Genomic DNA, 22,236 nt, shown 5'->3' on the forward strand with positions numbered 1-22,236 from the left:
TAGACATTGACATGAAAATGAAAATACATTTCTAGGCGTTACAATGGATGACAATATGATAACTGTATACTGCAATATCCCGCATTAAAAATATACAACATAAAGTGGCAAGAACTACTTCAATAATGAACAAGGCTAAATTTGTTCTGGACCAAAAATCACTCGATACTCTATTGTTCTCTGGTTTTACCATATTTAACTTATTGTGTGGAGATATTTGGAAGTCCACTTCACTCATTAACTGTACTACAAAAACGTTACAATAATCCATAATGATGGTTATAGAGAACATAAAAACCCTTTATTCCTAAAATGGCAGTTATTAAAATTTGTTGACCTGGCAAACTTTCAAACTGCTGCAATTATGCATAAAGCAAAAAATAACCTGCTGCCCAAAAACGTAATACACACAATTAAATTCAGGAGAAGAATCCTGAACACAGGGAAATACCTGTACAATGCTACACTCCTGATCAAAATCTTAAGACCAGTTGAAAAATTGCTAGAATTTGCATTTTGCGCATTTGGATCTTAATGAGGTTTTAAGTAGACCTACAATATGCAATAACCAGAAGGGGAGTGAGACAAAGAACATTTGGAACTTGTAATTTAAACAAAAAAAAAAAATGAAATAGGTTGTTTATCACCTGATCAAAAGTTTAAGACCACATGCTATAAAAGCCAAAATCTGCTAAAATTTTTCATTTTCTGTCAGGCATTCACACTGTCATGCCCTCATGATGGCTAAAGCTAAGAAGCTTTCTCTTTTTCAACGTGGTCGGATTGTCGAGCTGCATAACCAAGGCCTCTCGCAGCGTGCCATTGCTGCTGAGGTTGGCCACAGTAAGACGGTCATTCTACATTTTTTAAAAGATCCTGAGCATTATGGAACAAGTGGCAGACCCAAAAAAATCACACCTGCGCTGAGCCGGAGAATCCGATCCATCTTCGACCCAAATTAAGGCCCTTACTGGTGCTGACTGCAGCGCAATAACCATCAGACGGCATCTGTTTCATTTCTTATAGGACTATCTGAAGTACAGTATTACATTGTACTCACTCATCATCCAGCAATGTTTCTGCCAAATATTAACCTATTTCCTAAATAAGGGAAATTCCAGTTGTTGAATAGGAAGTGAGCAAATGTATTTACAATTGATGTGAAACGACAGAATTAAATAAGCTCCGCTTCTTCCTACTGTGTAATTGTGAATTGTAACATGAGATGTATACCAATGTAAAACATATGCATGTTCAAATAAATTAAATCATTACCATTTGCAAATTGTCTGTTCCAAACAGTTGAAAAGATGATGGCTGAAAGTATACAGTTGTCACTACATAATGTCCACTGCAAAGGATATTGCATACAAAGTATATTTTCTGACTGTAATACTATTGTGGCATATTGTTTTCACCAATAAAATTATTGAAAATTACAACGTGTATTTTCTAGGTCTCAGAGGTTAAATGGTACTTACACGTTTCCAAACAATGCACACGTTTCCGAACAATGCAGTTAGGCGCCAAAACCTTTATTTTGAAGTGCGTACCCGGAAGTAGCAAGTGTAAGGCCTTGTAGCTAGCAGCTTAACGGCGGTAGAGTGAGAAAAAGCACACGATCACTTGTGAAGGACGGGGGAGAAATTAAGTCGCCGCTCGCCACACTTTCCCCCTCTTTTTCACCTCTGGGCGCCAAAAGATAATAGTTGTCAGGTAAGACTTTTACGTCGTGGTCTGGAAGGCAGCCGCCGTGTTTCGTGGCCTGTGGTGGTTTGAGGCCGTTGTGCTTGGCGCTGAAGCCGCTCGCTGCTCCCTCTTGTCCGGGCTACATCACGTATGGCGCTCTTTGCAAACACCCGCGCCTGTCATGACTATAGTCCTCATTTAAAGGGAAATATTCTGCTTTTTCCCGCTTAAGACTAACACACAACCACTAAAAAGTCACATTTCCTCACCGGTGGCCTTATATTCCCCCACATTAAAAAGCGGCCTTGAGGAACATTCGGGGGTGAAATAGTTGAAAATGTGAGCAGTTTGTAGCTAGTTTGTGGGAGAAGGAGACACACACCCCCTTTAATTCAAAACTTTGTCAAAGAAACATGGGGGAGTTTCCTCCTTTCACTTAGAACTGCCGCACACCTTCGTCATTGTTCGCCGTGTCGTACACATTAGTGATGTGGATGATTTTGTGGGGTGAATTCATAAAAATAAAGCATATTTAAGTGTTGTTTACAGAGGCTTATTGTGTATTTGCACGCCGCCGCAGTGAGGCGATGGTGGCTCTGCTATGATGGCAATAATGGCTAGTCCTAGACGCTGCAGCATATTGTTTGTCTATTTATCCACTTTCATTCGCACGTTAATGTTAATCTTGAAATGTTCCTGTGTGCTGCTGCATTCACGGCCACCATTTTAAAAAAACACACTGAAGATAACCGCACACATTTATTCCAGCCTCATCAGAGCCATGTTGTCAGAAATGGTTTGATTTTCATATAAATGCATAATTGCTGCATATTGTAAATCTTTTCATTAAATAACACACAGTGTGTATTTAATAAGGTACAATGTTAAGCAATTTCAAGAATGCTAATGTGGTATGAAATAGATAATTTTACACAGAATCACATTTTTGTTGGTGGTTATGGCTGCCAAATGAGGCAGATGTGATATAGATACATGTTGGAGGAGCCTGTGTGAGCACAATGAGAAACATATTGCATCATTTCAGGATTGCATTTGCCGTCATTGTGCAACAAATGATCAGCATTTTATGTTCTAGTGTGTTATGTTCTTCTCCAACGTGATACTTTCAATGACTCCTGATGTTGCGATTACAGGCCACAGTGTCTGGTACAGCCTTCATTGTCGGGCTGCACAAAATTATTTTTTTTAAAAGTTGCAATCTCTTAACACTAACATGCAATTTCATTTTTTTGTCTTTTACTTAGCAAACTACAACACAAACAAACGCTGAAATTTCACTCAAGGATTCGTTGACATGAGGGCCGACACTTCCTCCTTGCGCTACCCGTTCACCTGGGCGAGTTGGCGCCGCTGCCCTGTTTCCGTTCACTGATTTGCCCAGAAATGACCCAAATGTTCATTTGTGATGAAGCCCCTGACGTAAAAAAAAAAATGCAGATATTTCTAAATTGTATTGCATCTTAGTGTGAATCGAGATTTTTTTGTGCAGCTTTAAGTTTGTACTGTCAAAAAAAAAAAAAGTTCACCAGATGAGGTCACTGCTGACAGGATGCCGGTGTGTGTGGACCACTCACAGGGTGGTCAAAGCCATTTTAATGATGATGTCGTCATCAAGAAAACCACTCAGCCTTCTCTCATGTCCTTTCATGTCTATTCTTTTTTTCTGTTTGATTTTATTTGTTAGAAAGTCCTCCACCCTCAAAAGCCCGGACCATGTCTGGACAGAGGAAAGGTGCTGCAGCTCGCCTGCCTAAATGTGCCTTCTGCCGAACCAGCCGGGAAAAAGACTGCGGGCAGCTGCTGGTGTCTGACAGCCAGAAGGTGGCAGCCCACCATAAGTGCATGGTGAGCGCAACAGGGTAGTCTCTCAACTGTGACCCTCTAAAACATATTCCATTAACTGCCACTTGTAAACATTGGTAAATAAGTTGGTCCAGAATGATGTTTATATATTTATCCTGATTGTTTTCACTTGTTAAAGGTATGTGCATTTTTTCCTACTAACCCAAATAAATAATTAAAAAAACAAGTTTTGAAAAAAGCTGTATGTTAACAAACATGAAAGTTATCCAATATACATTGCAACTTTAACAACATTTCAACATGATTGCTGTTGACACGATTACAGCTAATTTGGGGAAAAACCCCCCAGAAAGAATACTAACAAAATAATAATAACTAAAAGTGAAATGAAGTCTGAAGGGCCCTATGGATCCCATTGGAGCAAAATAGTAAGTTTCTTAAAAAATACTACATAAATCAAAGTTGTATACAGGGTAAATCTGCATTTCCTTCCTCGTGGCCGAAATCTTTTTTTAATTATTTTTTTTTTACACCACTTGAAAGGCGGTAAGTGACGAAGAACACCAAGTGACATTTCCTCTTCTAACTGCTGTCACATGTTGCTGTACTGTACTGTAACGTATGTACTGTAGTGATGATTGGCTGGTGGCTGCCTACCAATGATGAAGTACTGCTGCTGTAGCACGTGTGTGCGCGTGGCGAGACAAGTCAGTTGCTCCCCGTACTATTGCAGTTTATAAATGAATCTGTATTATTATTAACCTGCAAATCGTACCTTTTCATCTGATTTTGAGCTGTGTCTGAGTCACATGGGTTTACTGCCAATGAAATGCCCATTTTGTCGTATTATCTAATTATACCAGCACTTGAGGGCTTTTATTGTGAAAACTGGAATAGGAAGCTAGCTGCACTTTGTACACAAACTAAACAGCAACTACAAGCAGGTAACATGGATACAAAATGATGGGCTACCATTAGGGGTGTCTCATTCACTCAGCTCATGAGACAAGACGATACACGGTACTGGGTTCGCGAGACGAGACGATATTTGAACATTACTTTTAAGAAAACTACAAAGACAAAATATAGGACCAACAGGACAAACAGACTTGTTTATTTAATGGAGTCACAAAACAATGCAGGCACAATTTGAATTGCTTTATAACTTTGCATGCATGACCTGAGCATGTTGCTTTTAGCGGTTGAACTTCTTCCCACAAATTGAAACAAAAACTTAACAAAATTGTTTAAAAAAGAAATAAACAAATGGCAGTTGGAGCTGCTACTACTAATCCTTTCTGTTTGCATGTAGTTCTGTAAGGACACATGTAAAACAGATTACAGTAGGTTTATCTTTACGCTAAAAGAACTACAGTTTCTATGATGCTTACAGTGGAAGTAATGAATTTCTGAAATGGTATCACGTTTTGAGGGTTTTGTCTGACAGCTCTTAAGTTTGATTACGTGTACAATTACTACATCTTCTGCTTGAACATTAACACCACGGCAGCTGTTGGGGTGGGGGGGCAGCAAACAAATGACGCTAGCAACAGAGACTCCAGGTAGGATTGCAAGGTTTATAGTGTGCATTCACAGTAGTGATGCCATACCTCACAGTCTGATTGACTTCTGGCTGCCCCGTTCTCATGACATAGATTTTCTCTTAAACGAGAAATCTTGTTCTTGTTTTAACACCCCTAGCTACCATGTCAAAAAACAAAATGCCGTAGGTCCACAAAATGTAAAACCACCCCTATTACGATTACTATTACTACACTGCTAGTGGAAAGCAGGTCCCGCATCCTCACTCTTTATTTAGCCTTTATTCTCTTGTCCAGCATTTGTTAAATGTGTAGAATGTTTGTTATTGTCTTAGGTAAGATATTTATGGATGTCTCCCTAAAAAAGTTGTGATCTTGAAGGTAACGCAGTGTTATTTTACACCTCCAGATTCCTTACATTTTTTGATGAAATTGATGATATGCTTTTAGAATGAATATGTTCAATATCAAAATGTCTTCTTGCCTTTTATCTTTCTTAGTTTTTAAACATGTCAATTATATATTACTAGTAATATATCTTCAAATAGTATGACAAAAATCTTCACAATGAAAAAACATTTTTTTGAATTTATTTTTGATCTTGATTGCAGATATTAGATACGCATCTTATCTCGCTTATATTTCTGCTACTTCAGTGTTGATAGACTGCACAAATCATGTAATTTTTGTGTTTTATGTTTGTGGCATGTAGCTTTTCTCTTCTGCCCTGGTTTCATCACACTCGGAGAGTGAAAACATTGGAGGGTTTTGCATTGAAGATGTGAAGAAGGAGATCAAAAGAGGAAACAAATTGGTGAGTCCTTTTCAACAGCGTGTTAGCGAAAGACATTGTGATCTGCTCACTCCTGTAGAATAAAGCCGCCAAGCAGTACAGTTTAGTGTTTTTTTTTTTTTTTTTTGTATCGTTACAAATTGTCAAAGTTCCAAATAACTGAGCTATAGAGTCCAACATTTCGGCATGGCTTAATTATCAGTCACAGTGCTGTGGTACAGTAGTGGCATGTTTGAGCTACAACTCCTGCTTGACATAATCTGTAAAACATTATCCACAAACACATCATGTTCCTCCTCTTAGCTGAATTCCCTGACTCACTGCCAGTATTTACGCTGTTTTGTCTATAAACAGCACCCATACATGCATTACTAAGCCCTGCTTACTACTCTGTGTTTGCCTAGGTAAGGGTTGTCCAGACAAAGGATGCAGGGGGGCCATTGTGATATTTTTCATTTTGTAAAAAAAAAAAAAAAAAAAAAAAAAAAAGCTTAAAACTGGTCCAAAAATGAGTTTCGAGATGCTAATGGCCCTGGGTTCACTTGGTGGAAGCATGTCTTTAGATTTGTCATCTGGAGATGACGGAGACTATTTGACATTTGAAATTTTTACTACCGGTTGTAAAAAATGGTAAAAAAAAAATAGTTTCAGCCATGCTAACGGTATACATATGCTTCAAATAAGGAAACAGAAGTAGAAAAGGATGAAGGTGATTCATTGCTTTCAAAAGCTCTGCTGCCACCAAGCTGTCCGCTTTGGTTGTGTTTGGTACAATATGCATCTCTTTGTTGAGTTTATATGTCCTCCCTGTGCTTGCGTGGGTTTTCTCCGGGTACTCCGGGTTCCTCCCACGTTCCAAAAAATGCATGCTATGTTAATCGTCTACTCTAAATCGTCAATGGATGTGAATGTGATTGAATGACTGTTTATATATGTTATGACTATATATATATATATATATATATACATACTAGGGCTGTCAAAAATAGCGGTAACTAATTTATTTAATGAATTACTTTACATTTTTTTGTGTAATTAACGAATATGCATCATGGCAAGCCACGGCTCTCTTTTATGACACCAGACAGCGGCACTGTGTAGCTCCTGACAGAGTCTGACACTCTTTTATAGCTTTAGTCTGACCTGAACACATCAACAGCAGTGCAATTCCAACGCCATATATATATCTCCAACTCCAAATAAACACGTCTCTAGTCCATTGTCATTGCAACGGCACTTCCTCATTGTCACGAGACAGACTGCGAGTTGCATTCACGTACACTCCGGACAGCACAACATTGTCTTTATTATGCGTGTACTTTATGTGTGGTCTAAATAAACAAAAATTCAAAGAAAAACAATAAGTGGATATTCTTCATTCATTGTCATGAGAGGTGTAATTTACCTTTGAGCCACTAGATAGTACTCAAGTATAGTGTACGGTGTACCTGTGTGAGACATTATAATACTGTATCTACCGGCATGTTCACGTCTACTTCTTTTCTTGTTTGAGCAGTACTCTGATTTTAATCAATATTTGCACTATAATAGCTGTTCTGCATAACACAGAAACATTTCATGTGTATTGTGCAAACTAAAAAGCTATGCTACCCTCGTAGGTCATTTTTACACAGTGTCTTGCGCACAAGCAATATGGGAAGCCACACATCTGTAAAAGCACTCTAAAAGAAAGTTTTGCTAGATTTGACTTTTTCATCTAGTAAAATTCTGTCATGTTAGGTAACATTTGTAAAAAGAATTGAAGATGCCTTTCAATTCTGCAAAAGTCCAAATCAGTCCTTAGGGGGTGCCGTTTTGCCATAAGTACATGCAGCCATTCATCCACATGCCTTGTGCCATCAGGTCCATGAAAAGAAAGGAATTACAATAGTGCCCTCTGCATATTTGTGATTAAGTATTCATGTCAGCCACAAATTTGTAAATTTTAGGTAAAAGAAAAAATAGTATGTGTGTAGAAAACAAACCACTTGTCTCTCCTAAAATAGGCACAATTTTATCATTCCTTAATAGTAAAGTCATAATGTATAAATATGTGATAATAAAACATAAAATGTACATTATAATAATACAGCATGCAGTACAGCATACATACACGATGTAAAGATGCAATATCGGTGGAAGATGGCGGCTACACCAGAACACGCTTTAGACAATCAACTTTGTTACAATCCGGTCTGAAAACTTGCAGCAAAGTTAATATACAGTATGGGGTTGAAGGGAGAGGAGTGAGCCGGTGTAATGTATGGTGGCCCCTTGAAGCAGCAGCATAATGCAGGCTTTATTTGGGTCAAAAATAGACATTTTTATGGGTGCCTCAATTGCTCATGGGGGTTATCATTCAAGACCACCCGCAAGTACCGGTAGCTGGGGTCTACTGTATATCTGCAGCAGTTTATTCTTGTGTCATCAGGTCCATGCAGGAACAGAATTATTCAGATCCACATCGTAAAAAAACGTTTCCCCTCCCAGCAAATCAATTGTGTGTCATTATGTTTTCTATTTCGAAGGAAACTAACAGAGCTCCCTGTCTTCCAACAGATGTGCTCTTCCTGTCACCGGCCGGGTGCTACTATCGGCTGTGATGTGAATTCATGCCGGAAGACGTACCACTTTTACTGCGCTGTAAAGGACAAAGCCCAGATTAAAGAGAATCCGTCTCAAGGAATCTACCTGTAAATTGCTTCGCCATTTGACTTATTTTGTCCGATTTGTCATTAAAACGATTGTTTGTTCCTAAACGTAGAGTTTACTGCCGCAAACATCGAGATGCTTCCAGAGATGGCATTGAAGGCAAGCGTGCTCTTTCTACACTTTGTGTTTTTCAAAGATATAACATTGGCACACAGAAGTGATTCTTCTAGAAACCATGTTTTTGTGAATAAAAAGTTTCTCTCATTTTTTTGTGTGGTAGATGAAGAGGAAGGTATGGCCAATGACTCAGACTGCTCGCCTCCACAAAGTCGGGGCAGAGGAAGATTCGAGAAGGGGAGAGCCAAGGTTCGTGGCCCATCAGAAGACGCCCGCTCCACCTCCTCCCAGGCTGCAGACGAGGAGACTTCCTCACATGTAAGATAAGCCATGCTCTTGGTGGGTTGACTGTATTTGGCCTATCCAGGTCTGTGTCTGAGAGGTTTGCTCTGTTTTCTAGCGGGAGAGGTCGCCTCTTCGCACCAGCCCAGGTGATAGCAGCCAGCGCTGTGGCTTTTGCCATGCTGGTGATGAAGAAAATGAAACCAGGGGTGTGCTTCATACTGATAACTCCAAAAAAGTGGCTGCTCACTACAAGTGTATGGTAAGTGTGTGTGTGTGTGTGTGTGTGTGTGTGTATACTGTACCTGTAGGTTGTTGCAAGCACTTTGTTGTAAACGTGCCGTGTGCTCTCGCATTACAGCTGTTTTCATCTGGGACAGTTCAGCTGACAACCACATCACGGGCCGAGTTTGGGAACTTTGATGTGAAAACAGTCATCCAAGAGATTAAGAGAGGGAAAAGAATGGTCATAAGAACTTTTATATTCAGTTTTAATTCCATTAATTATTTGGCAGATTTTCATCTAATAAGAATGTTTTGTCTTTTTGTTTTTGAAGAAATGCACGCTTTGCACCCAGCTCGGTGCAACCATCGGGTGTGAAATCAAAGCCTGTGTGAAGACCTACCACTATCACTGCGGCCTGCAGGACAAAGCCAAGTACATTGAAAACATGGCACGCGGAATCTACAAGTAAGCGCCGCTATCACTGCCAAACCTATTTCCAGTACAAAGTTCAATATTTGCAGAGCTCATTTCACTGTTTAACAAAGCCACAACCTTTCAGGGGTTAATTATTACTGAAGCATGTTGCTTACTCATCATTTTGTATTTTAGACTTTATTGTAAGAACCACAGTGGCAATGAGGAGCGGGATGAAGAAGATGAAGAACGAGAGAATCGCAGTAGAGAAAGAGCAGCAACCGACCATGGAGGAACACCGTCTATGCAAGTCAATGGCAACTAGGTACAATGTGAGTATTACTGGTTCAGACCACAGGGAATATTTAGGAGTTCCTGAGCATTGTAGTAATTAATGCTAATGAAGTGCTGTGGCACAATAATACACACTTCGAAATCCCACAGTTTTTGCATGTTTAATGCGAACGGCGACTTGTCTCATTTGGTTCGACGGTCCTTGAACGCTGCACAGATAGACTCCTCGACTGTATTTCCTCAGTTTTTCTTTCACCTCATGTTTGGTCCCAAATGCTGACACTATGTGGGAATGCATAAAGGCAGGATGTGATGACCTTAGTGAGTGCTAATGTGCATATTTGTGCGGTGCACCTCTCTGAAAAACAAAATCCAGACTTGTACTGGTGGATGGTGGGTCTGTATTCAATTAGTGTTTTTAATTTGATGTTGTTCCTGTCATAGTTGTACACAATACATACAAAAAAAAGATCAATTAGATTGTTATAATGTACGTCTGTTTTGCTGATGTGTTAGCTAGCGTGCCGCTAATGCTACCTAGATCCATTCCCATCTTCAGATACATTGGTCTTGTTGCTAGAGCCATCTGCCAGGCCTTTGAAGCTAAACTTACCATTTAAATGACCCTTTTCTTTGTCCATTTCTGCTCAATATTTGTTCCTGCTTGCTGCTCGACATCCACCGCTGTGTTTCCTCAAACTACAGTGTGGGCCAGGGGTCAAACAGAACGTGCATACGTTAATCACTCTTAAAAATAGTGCAGTTAAAGGGAATTTCCGTTAATGTGTTATTAACGCTGCAACTTTGACAGCCCTAGTGTAAACCGACATTACTCACCAGCAACAGGTGCTGGCGCTATTTTGTTGTGGCTAATGACTTTTCTGTGAGAGTTTTCCATGTGAAGATGCTTTAAATGCGTGATAAGGTTGGTTGTATCAAACTTTCCTGGTTCTGTGCCGCCACGGGAAAATAGCGCATAACAGGTTTTGCACTCAGCTGCAATGTCTTTTTTGGATTTACAGGAAAAATACGTTAACGCATGCTGTTGTGATCATGTGGGCTCTATCCAGATGCTGCCGGTTAGACATTCTGGGGCGCAGACTGGAATCGACTTCTTGTATTGGAGTGCCAATATCGGAGATTTTAGATGCAGGCTGATATAGTCCAATATTAAAAAAAAAAAAATTAAATTGCTGATACCTATTCTTTACCACAAATAATATATCTTTGTGGTAGGCAGAACAATTAAATGTCCATCCACTAGATGGCAGAATTTATATTTGTATAACTTAATTCTTTTCTAACATTGTATGTTATGCCGGCCAACATTTACAAATAAAGAAAATTCTTGGGTTCCTTGTGAATCATGTTGAAGTGGTAGTTGATATGGTACATCTTGTCAATTTAAATGTATTTTATCAGGTGCATTTTATCTTTAAAGGGGCCCTATCCTGCTTGTTTCAGGGGCTTTTGAAATTATATTGGATCCCAGTGGGAAATGAGGGATTACTGTACACTTTTTTTTTTCATTAACGTACTCACTGCAAGGTGCTGAATATTATAAAAGTAGCCTTTAACATCGGCTTTTATTTGTTTTACAGGTTTGATGGGTGGCAGACAGCAGAACCTTAAACACAAGGGAGAGCTATACTTTTTTTATATACAAAATATCAGCTTACTCTCAAAGTTGTGGTTTATTATTTCCCATAAACTGTCCACAATACCTCGCCTTTCCAAATAAATGGACCCACTGCATCGAGACAAGACGAGCTTTTCACGCACTGGTGATACCGACAGAGCATGGACTCCTGCGGGACTGTGAAAAGCCAAAGGTTAACTTTCACAGGAGAGAGTTCTGGATGTATCGTCAACGATGTGTGTGCTACTGTCGTGAATTAGTGCTGAATGGACTGATGTTTTCATTGTCACGCCACAGATTACTACAACTGATGAAACAACATTCTTCCTTTTCCGTCACCAGTCTCTACAGAGTTGTGCAGTTTTATTTTGTTAATCATATCTTCATGTTAGCCTTTCTTTACTGACATGTAATACGTGTAATACTGTTATCGTCGTGTCATTTTGAATAGCTGAATTTCAGACACATGTCCAAGTTTTTCTGGCATGCACTTGCATTTTTCCACGTTGAAATGTGTTTTCTATTTAGCCGCTAAAGAGCACAGTCAAGCTCGTCACGTAAATTGACTTGGTTTGATGTGATGTTACTCGTAATCTCTGCAAATGTATCCAATCTTTTTTTTTTTTTTTTTTGCAAGGTTTTGTATTTTACATGTTTGCTGAAAAGTGTCAACAACAAGAAGTACTTTTCATGGAGCTGGTAACCGAGAGGAATGTCACACCAGCCCAAACGATCATGAAGTTATTGTGGATGTGAATTGACCTTACTTTCACGTTCTTTAATCTGACTGAAGCGTGTCATGCTCATCTGGAACATTCATTCTGCCTTTTTAGTTGTTTTTCAATAAATTAATTTGTGCATTTCATTCATGTAAATGCACAAATTTCTTTTTTTGCATACAACTGTTAATAGTCTTTAATTTGACACTGAAATGTTTTGTAGGGTACATTGGATCTTGACTAGTTGGACAGGATGTTGAAAATGTGAACATCATCCTATAGTATAAGGTCATGTGTTCCCAAAGTGCCCAAACATCTGAACCAAAAGCAAGATTCCAGCTATGACATATGTTTTATGGAAAAAAAGAAAAATCGGCTTTAAGTGGTGTCTACAGAAACACAAATAAAACTGACAGGCAAGTTGAACAGTTCTTGGATTATTAATGCATTATTCTTTACTGGAATCTGCCTGTTTGTTAAATTAAAACTGAATGAAATGGTCTAAATATATTTATTTATTCCTACAGAAAACATTTGATTCACCATAAGATGGTAATTTATAATTCTAGTTATTTATATTCTGGAGCTGAATCTGCACTGTTCTTGCAAATGTTGCTGAAAAATTGGATGAACATCAATGCCAAGCTATCAGGAGTGTTGGAAGAGGTGTGTTTCAAAAGTAAACTTTTTTGGGGGGCCTATCAATTACTCTCCGGTGCAACCCCTTTGAAAAGCTGGAATCTCTTGGGGTGTAACAAGTCATGCATCTCCCTCCAAATTCTCACATGCTGAAATGCACAAGCTAGAAATGAATTGTGAGGACTACTCAGTGCATTTCACCATATACTGTAATTTCAACCCTGAGTTAGAGTCCTATACTGTCTTTCAATCAATCTGATTTGGACCTAAAATGAGGTGATGTTATCGCATTAAGGTAATCTTCGCTGCTTTTCTACACATGATCTGTTCCTTGATCTCAGAAAAACAACATTGTAAGTTTTTGAGTGAAATAATCATTTACGTTAAATAATGTTCGACACACAATAGGAATAGTGAAACTAAAGCACTATGTCAATCAACACGCTATCTGGTCCAAGTTGTCAGCAAGCGTCCCTTTAAAGGGTGGGGCTAACATTACCCTGCTCGTTTTGATTGGCTCGGTCCTATGCTGGCGTCATCATGACAACAACCGCGCTCAATGGGAGAGACGTCGTGTAAAAAAACGGAAGGGTATTGTAGCGAAGCAGCTAGCCTCTCCATGTGTGAGCTGCCACCTGGGACTAGAAGACTAACTGGAGCTGTTATTTGGGTTTTTTTTATCTCCGCCAAATCGCGGACCACGCCACATTAAACCGAAGCCCGGCGTAAAAGGACATGGCGGCATCCAGCCAGTGTGTGGTGGTAAGGTCTCCCTTCAGAAAGCAGCGACTAGCCTCAACATGCTCCTGAACCTCCCACGTTGTACGTGGGCGTTTGATAAAATAAATCATAATAATGTCATTAATGACCACTTTATTGTACAGCTCCCCTTAAACACACATGTTTAGTTAAGATGCGGTTTCAACTGTTCCTAGCGTGGCCTGCGGCTATGGTGACAGAAAGTCACCATGCGTTGTGTACGTGACGCAGTAGACATTTTGTTTTTACCGCCACATGATTAAAACTTAATCAACGTAAATACATGATTATACGCTTAGTAGTAAACATACTACAAGCTGTAACCAAGGGGCATGGGCGTATTAGCTTCCATGATCTACTAATAGTTTTAATGAACATGTCTGTGTCCAATGGTACCTGTACAAAGGCTGTGTTTGTGTTCCGTGAAATACAGTATATAATAAACCTGTGTAACAGCACAATGGGTACAGTCCAGTATTCAATTATGAATTAACATGACCTATGTGTACACTTGTATGCCGTGTCATTAGGCTGGAAATTTCCACCTTGCATCTAGCTGCTTATTTAGTAATCCAATGAAATATCAAATAATATTTTTAAAGTGGGCCCTTAAAGCTGCACAGCAGGTCTACATTTATAATAGAAAATAAAATGAATGAGTATGAGATGTTTGCTGAAATAAAATAAAACAGACAAGTGGAAAGTAATAGCCCCTGAATTACAGTTCCAGTGCTGATGAGTGCGCTGTTGTCAAACATGGGCTTTGCCAGCAAAAAACCTCAAACGCCTTGATTTGACCTTAAAATGTTCCGCAGACAGGCAACCTTTTGAGTGGATAGGAATGAAAAATAGTCCTTCAGATCATATGACTTGGAGGGACATCTGTATGTCACCGTTATTTAGATTTGAAATTGTGTAGCCCAAACATACAGTATGGGCATGTTTTTGTTCACTTGGCCACGTGTCCTCAAGAATTTGTATTTCACCTACTTACGAAACAGTCTTGTTGGGTTCAAAACAGGCTCTGATATGCTGTTGGTAATGCGAGGTTGCTTGTGGTCGCCCGCATCATTCCAAACGCACCTCAAGCTCTGCAGCAGCTTCTCAGCTTTCACATGACAACACTTATGTCATCTCACAGGCAAACAGTTGGCAAGAGCTGGAGGCTATATGACAAAATACTGACAACATTGTATGGTGTTGTCAAACACACCTCTGTATAGCCTGGACGTGTTTAGGGGTGGCAAATGGAAAAATTGGCTGAGGTTTTCACAATGACATGTGAATATGCCTCTCACGTGAGTGCAACCACACATAGTTTTATTAGCAGGATTACACAAATAATACACAAATTTGTGGCTGCACGCCACAAATAAACCTGTTCGCCCTCACTGATAAACACATTATAATGGGACCGTCTATGACTGGAGCTTGTCGTTCCCCAATCTAAAAGCACTCACAGGCGGTGCCCGTCTTGCTTGTTACATTAAAAAAAAGCACAAAATGAAGTTAATTCGTATTTCTAAACATATTTGTTTTGATTTTCATGTTTTTGCTCACTTTTTGTCTCCTACAGCGTCCATAAAAATACATGCAAATGCCTCACGCCCAATTATACAAATTAGATGATGACTTCATGTAGCGCAACCCCCCTTCACCCACCGCAATTGCTAGCCACAAATAGATTGCAGTCCTGTGGGGAAACAGAAATGGCACAGAAGTGGCATAAACAAAGAAAGGCACTCGTTAAAATTTGGTGACGGTGATGATGATTTTTGCTCCTAAGTTATGGATGATTAAAAATAACATTTTCTTAAGGAGCTGCATTACAAACGCTGCACTGTCGTTAGCATGATGGGCGACACTTCCTCCTCGCTCTCGCCGTACCCCAGAGAGCCTGGGGCGAGTTGGCTCCGCTGCCCTGGCTGGCGAGGTGTGCTGACTATCTTTCATCAGCTCACGGGAGAAGCAATCGCATGAATAAACTGACTTTTCTTTTGACTTGTCTTTATTACCTACATGAATTTATTTTGGAGTGAGCCAGAATGCCATGTTTTTGACTTGATGGATTATTTTATCTTTCTATTCATTTCTATTCAAAAAGTCCCCTGTCAACTGTTCTTCCGGGACCAAGGGACGTTTCTTTACAAGAACAAGACAATGGGGAGTCTAATATTGTGAAAAAGTAAAAAAAAAAAAAAAAAAATGTCCCAGATAATCGCAATCTCAATTATACTCTATTATATGCAAAAAAAAAGTGATTTACATTTTTTGCAGAATCGTGCAGCCCTAACTTTTATTGCCAAAATACAGACATATGCATGTGGTTGCTATCTATGTTGCTAGTAAGGGTTGGCCTTGGGGGAGGTCCGCTTTATTGTGTGCCACCCAAGTTTGATACTGATATAAACTGAGAGAATCCATGGGAAAGGAATGACCTTGTAAGCTTACATTATACTGTTACACGCCTCGATTACCATATTTCTTAACTCTCTTGTCACTTTCTTTCATTCAGATCACTGACGAGGAGCAGGGCTATGATCTAGACCTGTTCTGCATACCAAAGCACTATGCATGTGACTTAGAGAGGGTCTACATCCCACATGGACTCATTCTGGACAGGTGGGCTGTCATATTTGTAAACTTGTAGCAGGTTTGGAAAGCAGAGTTTGGTCATTTCTTTAGACCGGTGATTTTTAGCCTGTTTTCTCAAGGAAATGTTAAAACTGGACAGGCCTTAAAGCAGGGGTGTCCAAGCGTTTTCCAGCGAGGGCCACATACTGAAAAATGAAAGGATGCAAAGGCCACTTTGATATTTAGTAAACCATTTAGTAAACATTTTTCCTCATCCTATTACTTTATTCTTGACAAATTATTGCTTTTTTTCTTGCTAGATTACAACTCTTCACATAATATTCTGACTTTTGATTGATTTTCCCATTTTTGCTGCTGTTTTTTTTTAAAGTTTCCTTGTTAAATTGAATTTTTAGACTGTGCAGGGCCGATAAAATCACAGCCGCGGGCCGCAAATGGCCCCCAGGCCGCACTTTGGACACCACTGCTTTAAAGGTTCTCTGTTTTAGAGTGGAACCTCTTGAGGTTGACAATTTTTTCCCCAAATAATCTGTTCTTGGTCAAACATCCCATCATAAAACCTTTTTTAACTGTACAGGCAACATAACTGTCATACAAGTAAACAGTAACAAGTTCAAGTAGGTTCACCGCTGTAAATTGTGAAAATGCAAACAGCAACAGCACTGACTTTGTGGACTAGTTAACTTACGTCAGATATTTACATTATTCTCTTTGATATTATATACACTGTACTTTGAACATATTGGTGGCCAGAAGACTGGGAACCTGCCTGCTACTAAGGCCGAGCATAATCTCTGTGCATGATACATATCGATGGTTCAAAGTTATGTGCCACTTTAGATGCATATTTAAAAAAAAAATAAATAAATTTTGAATGGCATGACTTACAGAGCATTTCCACTTACTTTTGCTTACATTCAAAGACATTTTGTGATGAAATGTGCACATTGCACTTTGGATATTATTTTGGATAATGTACTACAGTGGAACTCTGTTTTTGTCATTAATTATTTCCAAAAAGTCGAACAAAAACCCAAAAGTACGAAAACGTAATACATTTTTCCCATAAGAAATAATGTACATCCATTTAATCAATTCCAGACACCCACAAATATTAACACAAAGCACATTTCATACAGAATAATTACAGTTTTGCATGCAGAAAACAAAGCAAACTACATGTAAATGACTAATGAAACCTGAGCACTTAACATCACTTTTATCTTTTATTGAAGTCTAGCAAACACAGAAAAGAGTATAGTGGAGGGGATCGGAGGGGAGACAGAGGAGCCACGGGAACGCAGTTTCATTCTAGTCCATCACAAACTTAACTTTAAAGAGTGGACAGTTACAGCTGCATACTTGCTCACTTGAACTTTATTGTAAACGTCAGCAGCAGGCACAATCATCATTAAACAAACTGGCCCAGCTCGCTATCTGTTATGTGTCTCCATTAAACCATTCCCTCTGCAACCTGTGTTAACTAACCAATACTAAACCTTCACATTACAATCCTGTTGTAACAGATGCTACCTTTTTACTTTGCTATGTTTGTTCAATTCAATAGTGTTTCTCACCTTCTTTATCAAAGTTCTGGCAGTTGCAACTTTTTTTTGCATCCACAATCCATTTTTCACAGAGACTGAGTCACTCTCGCATGGATGCTTTGTTTGGGCACACGACTACGGTAGTTTGTTTGATGTACTGTTTGACCGTATGATAACCAAGATGTATTTGTGGCAATAATTTTTGTCGAGGTTCCACTGAGCCTTTGTGTTTGCATATTTAAACACCACTGATAAATCACTTTTGGAAATGTTTGGTGTTACCAACCGGGACTCTGGCTGAGCTTTAGCAATGACACATCTGCTGACACAAACAGAAAATAAGTGGGAAACGACTGCTGACGATAGCAGAAAAGCGAGCTGACCACCCTCTCGACCACTCTCCCCCATGTGATCCCAGGACAGAAAGACTGGCCAGGGAGATTATGAAGGAAATGGGAGGGCATCACATTGTTGCCCTCTGTGTGCTGAAAGGGGGCTACAAGTTCTTTGCAGACCTGCTCGACTACATTAAGGCCCTGAACAGGAACAGCGACCGCTCCATCCCCATGACGGTGGATTTCATTCGCCTCAAGAGCTACTGTGTAAGCGCATTCACACGCTCACGCTGTACAGTTACAATGGAATCGAATGTGCAGTGTGTTCTTCTCTTCTCAGAATGACCAATCCACCGGTGAAATCAAAGTCATTGGAGGAGATGACTTGTCTACTCTGACAGGCAAGGTGAGAGGTCACAAATGATCACATGACATCATGCATGCGCCACTCATTATCATTCACTGGTGCAGTGAATTTCCTGTGTTAATCCTGTGTTAGGAATAGAGAAACAGACAGCTGAATCATGCTCATATGCATGTTCAAATAAAATGCTTCCACTACAACTTTCTGTTCTTTTTCACAGAATGTCCTAATTGTTGAGGTAAGTATACACTGTACATACATTCTACATCATTTAAATCATGCTTCTATTCAAGCCACATTTAATATGAGCTCCTCTTGTGATGCGTCTAAGGATATTATTGACACAGGGAAGACGATGAAGACATTATTGCAACTCCTGAAGCAGTACAAGCCCAAAATGGTTAAGGTGGCAAGGTAATGTAAACCTTTCACACCTCTTTCAAAGTACTGTACTTAAAGAAACAATGTGCCTTATACACAGACACATACTAAGCAACAGTATCTGACTGACGGGTGTTACTCGTACATAATTGCAAGATAATCAACTTGATTTTCATCCATAGTTTATTGGTGAAGAGGACGCCGAGAAGTGTTGGCTACCGGCCAGACTGTGAGTTCACCCTTGATGAATTCTGTCTGTAGATGGTTCAAATAGAACAAGGTTGCATTGAAGCGTTATTCTTATCAACCAAAGTGTCTTTTATCTTCTTCTGTCGGTGTTTCAGTTGTCGGATTTGAGGTCCCTGACAAATTTGTGGTGGGATATGCCCTAGACTACAACGAGTACTTTAGAGATTTAAATGTAAGGTGGTTTTCTTTTGTTGATTTGTTGTTTCTTACATGTGTGCAATCATATTGTTATTGTATCTGTCCCATTAATGTTTGTTGTATTCTTAAGAGCAATTAAGGAGGTAACAATTAGGGATGCCCCGATCAGGGTTTTATGCTGCCGATTCCGATACCGATCATGTACATGGATTAATTAGACATTTTTCAATTTATTAATGAGTGCCATTAGCCAGGGGTGCCGTATAAAGGGGAAATGTCAGGACAATTCCAAGGTCCCTTGAGAGCCAGAGGGCCCAAAAAATAGGTAATTACTGATAAAAATTACTTGAGTAATTAATTAATAAAGGGGGGGGGGGGGGCAACGTGACTTTTTTTCATGCAGAAAAATAAGAAATCAGCAAGGGGGCAAACACTTTTTCACAACATTTTGAGTCTGATGGGCTACATAATGCTGATTTATAGATGAATATGTCTATCTACATTTATAAACCCTAAACTTAGACAGGCTGACTAGAAATAAGCCAAATAGTATTGATAAAATGTTGGGTTTTTGCACACTAAAATGCAGACACCCACTGTAGTAGACCACTCTTGACTCTCAACCCGGAGAGTGAGACATACACACTTCCGTCTAGTTACTAGTTCCAGCTACTGATTTGTGAAATGTTTTCAAATGTTTTTATATTGGCCATCGTCTTAACCCACAGCGCTGTCTTTTTGCAAAAACTGTCTATGAAGACACGTTAACCTTAAGGGCATACTATTGTGATAAACTATCCACACATTTGACAATAGTCATAACTAAGAGAAAGCTAGCCCTCCACACAGTTAATGTTATGTTAGTAACGTTTAACGTTAATTTTGTCTTGTCTCGGGTCTTCTGCTCCATTCTGGGTATTTTGAGAGATGCTGCAACATCAAAGATGTTCTGTTGCGGTATATAAGTGCTGCGTTACAATGGATACACGTCACGGTGTTCAACTTACTGTTGAGTTCCTCCAACCAAGCATCCGCTCCTTCCTCTGTGTGGGTGACGTTAGTGCACCTTACGATTAGTCAAGGCAGAGAAAATTCCTTGATTGTTTTCTGTAATCAAGGTACTCTAATTACCTGAGGAATCATTTCCCCCCCACAATCAAGCATGTGTACTGACTGCTTTGGGGAGCTGCGGTTCATTGAGTGAAATATGAATTTCAACATGTACTGTGACATATCCCTCCTTTTGGTAAACTGTGTTATCTGGTACTTTTCAACATGATAATGAGCCCATTACATTTACCTACAATTAATATCGTAGGTTGTTTGCTGATTGTTGATTGTTTTCTTCTTATGTGTTTCAGCATATCTGCGTCATTAGCGAAACAGGCAAGGAGAAGTACAAAGCATGAAGAGCACGTTTAGTACATTGTGATGTACTGTACATTTTCTTTTAAAGAGCTCCACTTTAAATTTGAGTGCTTCATAAAGAAAGACTGCCTGCTCAGGGTATCCAGTGATGCACTGGTATGATGATAACCTTGACGTCCATTTTAGCCTCCCCATAGCTGCAAGTTTCAATTTTTGCTGCTCTTTCACTTTCTTCCTTAAGATATAACCACATCTGAGATATGCAGCATGATGCACAGATGTGCTTAACATTCATATACTGTGTGCACAATTATTAGACAAGTGAATGGTTGGCCTCTGTTAATTAATCAAGGCCTGTGTTTTTCAACGTCTCAAATATTTAAATATGTAGACTGTGCAGGAAGAAGAAAAGGTACCCACGCACATGGCTTTTGGATTGAAAATGGGGCAGAATTCAGGTCACGTCAGGTGCTATTGATGACCTATCAAAAAAAGGACATTGTTTTACACTGTAATACTTAATTCTATTTTTTTTATTTAATCTATTGGAATTACTTATTATTTCAGCAACAGAATGACATCCCTGCATCTTTCTTTATTATCTTACAGCTCTGTCAATGTTGGTCTAATCATCACATCAGGCATTGTCATGTCCATAAGAAGTGGTCCAGCTAAAGGTGTGCGGTGGTTATGATGCGAGGCCTCATATGAGCTCAAGCTACTAAAGTTACATTGAGCAACCACAGGCATTCTGGCCTTGATAAATGCGACTTTCTCAACTACGTCAAGATGTCTTTCTTGCTACGTTGCTTGTGAATCCTACAATCCAAACATTTCCACTATGTTAATTAGTGACGACGAACAAGAAGCTGTGATTTCAGCTTAAGTGAAAGTTGATTTTTAAGAAATTGAGGAAAGACTGTCCTTCTACTTGGTCAAACTTGCTGTCCTTTTTGGCAATACCCAAGAATAATGGCAAAACTTTTATTTGCCTACTAATTCTGCACACATACTGAGGGAAGATATTCCACTCTGCTGTTAAAATAATTAAGTGTAATACATTTTGCTGCTTCTGTGCACCGACATTCATTTGTAGCACAGCACAATATCACAATACATGTGTGTCAACTGTAAGATTTCATTAGATAACAATATGTTTGTTTTTATGATTTACTTGAAACTGTTGCATAATGTTTTGTGCCAAGGTTGCAAGATGTGTCCTATATGTATATTGTGGGACAAAACACTTTTGTACGCTCTGTCCTGAAAATGCAAGTATCTCACTTGTAGGGGGGAAGTGTTTGATTTTTTTTTTTTTTTAATCAGAGCTGTTGTCAATTAAGTTATGCTGTGCATCAATAGCAGACAATCAGAGTCTAAAAATACAAACAATGGACAATGTTTTCAGCTTGACCTTATGTTTTTCTAAAGCTCTCTCCAACAGTGGATCCATCATTACACACTTTTTATGCTCTGCTGCTCAATAAATATTCACACCCTCACTTGTGTGTTGGTAAACATTTGAGTGTTTGCGCTTATTTTTGTACTTCACTACTTATATTCCCCTTAATGTAGTTGCATATTCGATTAAGAATATAAAATACAGTGGATCCCCGCACAATGGCAATGCAGCTTCCCTCCGGCCACTCTTTGGATACACTCCGGCTGTAC

At 39.3% G+C, this 22,236-nt stretch overlaps 2 protein-coding genes across 5 annotated transcripts; both read left to right on the plus strand.

The window, feature by feature from the left end:
* Positions 1-1,559: 1,559 nt before the first annotated feature.
* On the plus strand, positions 1,560-12,621 carry phf6 (PHD finger protein 6). 3 transcript variants are annotated; one of them, XM_054793072.1, is made up of 11 exons: positions 1,560-1,716; positions 3,395-3,555; positions 5,767-5,868; positions 8,407-8,540; positions 8,612-8,658; positions 8,780-8,934; positions 9,017-9,160; positions 9,260-9,364; positions 9,456-9,589; positions 9,734-9,870; positions 11,434-12,621. In XM_054793072.1, exons 2-10 carry the CDS (start codon positions 3,424-3,426, stop codon positions 9,861-9,863), a joined length of 1,083 nt encoding a protein of 360 aa, XP_054649047.1. In that variant the 5' UTR covers positions 1,560-1,716; positions 3,395-3,423; the 3' UTR covers positions 9,864-9,870; positions 11,434-12,621. The 3 variants fall into 3 exon arrangements, with proteins under 3 accessions (XP_054649047.1, XP_054649049.1, XP_054649048.1); XM_054793074.1 differs by having other exon boundaries at positions 9,734-9,863; XM_054793073.1 differs by having other exon boundaries at positions 1,586-1,716; positions 3,399-3,555.
* Positions 12,622-13,376: 755 nt separating this feature from the next.
* Positions 13,377-22,087, plus strand: hprt1 (hypoxanthine phosphoribosyltransferase 1). 2 transcript variants are annotated; one of them, XM_054791321.1, is made up of 9 exons: positions 13,377-13,591; positions 16,104-16,210; positions 18,149-18,332; positions 18,406-18,471; positions 18,650-18,667; positions 18,761-18,843; positions 18,993-19,039; positions 19,155-19,231; positions 20,559-22,087. In XM_054791321.1, the coding sequence occupies exons 1-9, from the start codon at positions 13,565-13,567 to the stop codon at positions 20,604-20,606; spliced, it is 657 nt and encodes a 218-aa protein (XP_054647296.1). In that variant the 5' UTR covers positions 13,377-13,564; the 3' UTR covers positions 20,607-22,087. The 2 variants fall into 2 exon arrangements, with proteins under 2 accessions (XP_054647296.1, XP_054647297.1); XM_054791322.1 differs by lacking the exon at positions 19,155-19,231.
* Positions 22,088-22,236: the final 149 nt, after the last annotated feature.

This window comes from Dunckerocampus dactyliophorus, chromosome 11 (assembly GCF_027744805.1).
Source record: "Dunckerocampus dactyliophorus isolate RoL2022-P2 chromosome 11, RoL_Ddac_1.1, whole genome shotgun sequence".
In the NCBI taxonomy this organism is placed as follows: Eukaryota; Metazoa; Chordata; class Actinopteri; order Syngnathiformes; family Syngnathidae; genus Dunckerocampus; species Dunckerocampus dactyliophorus.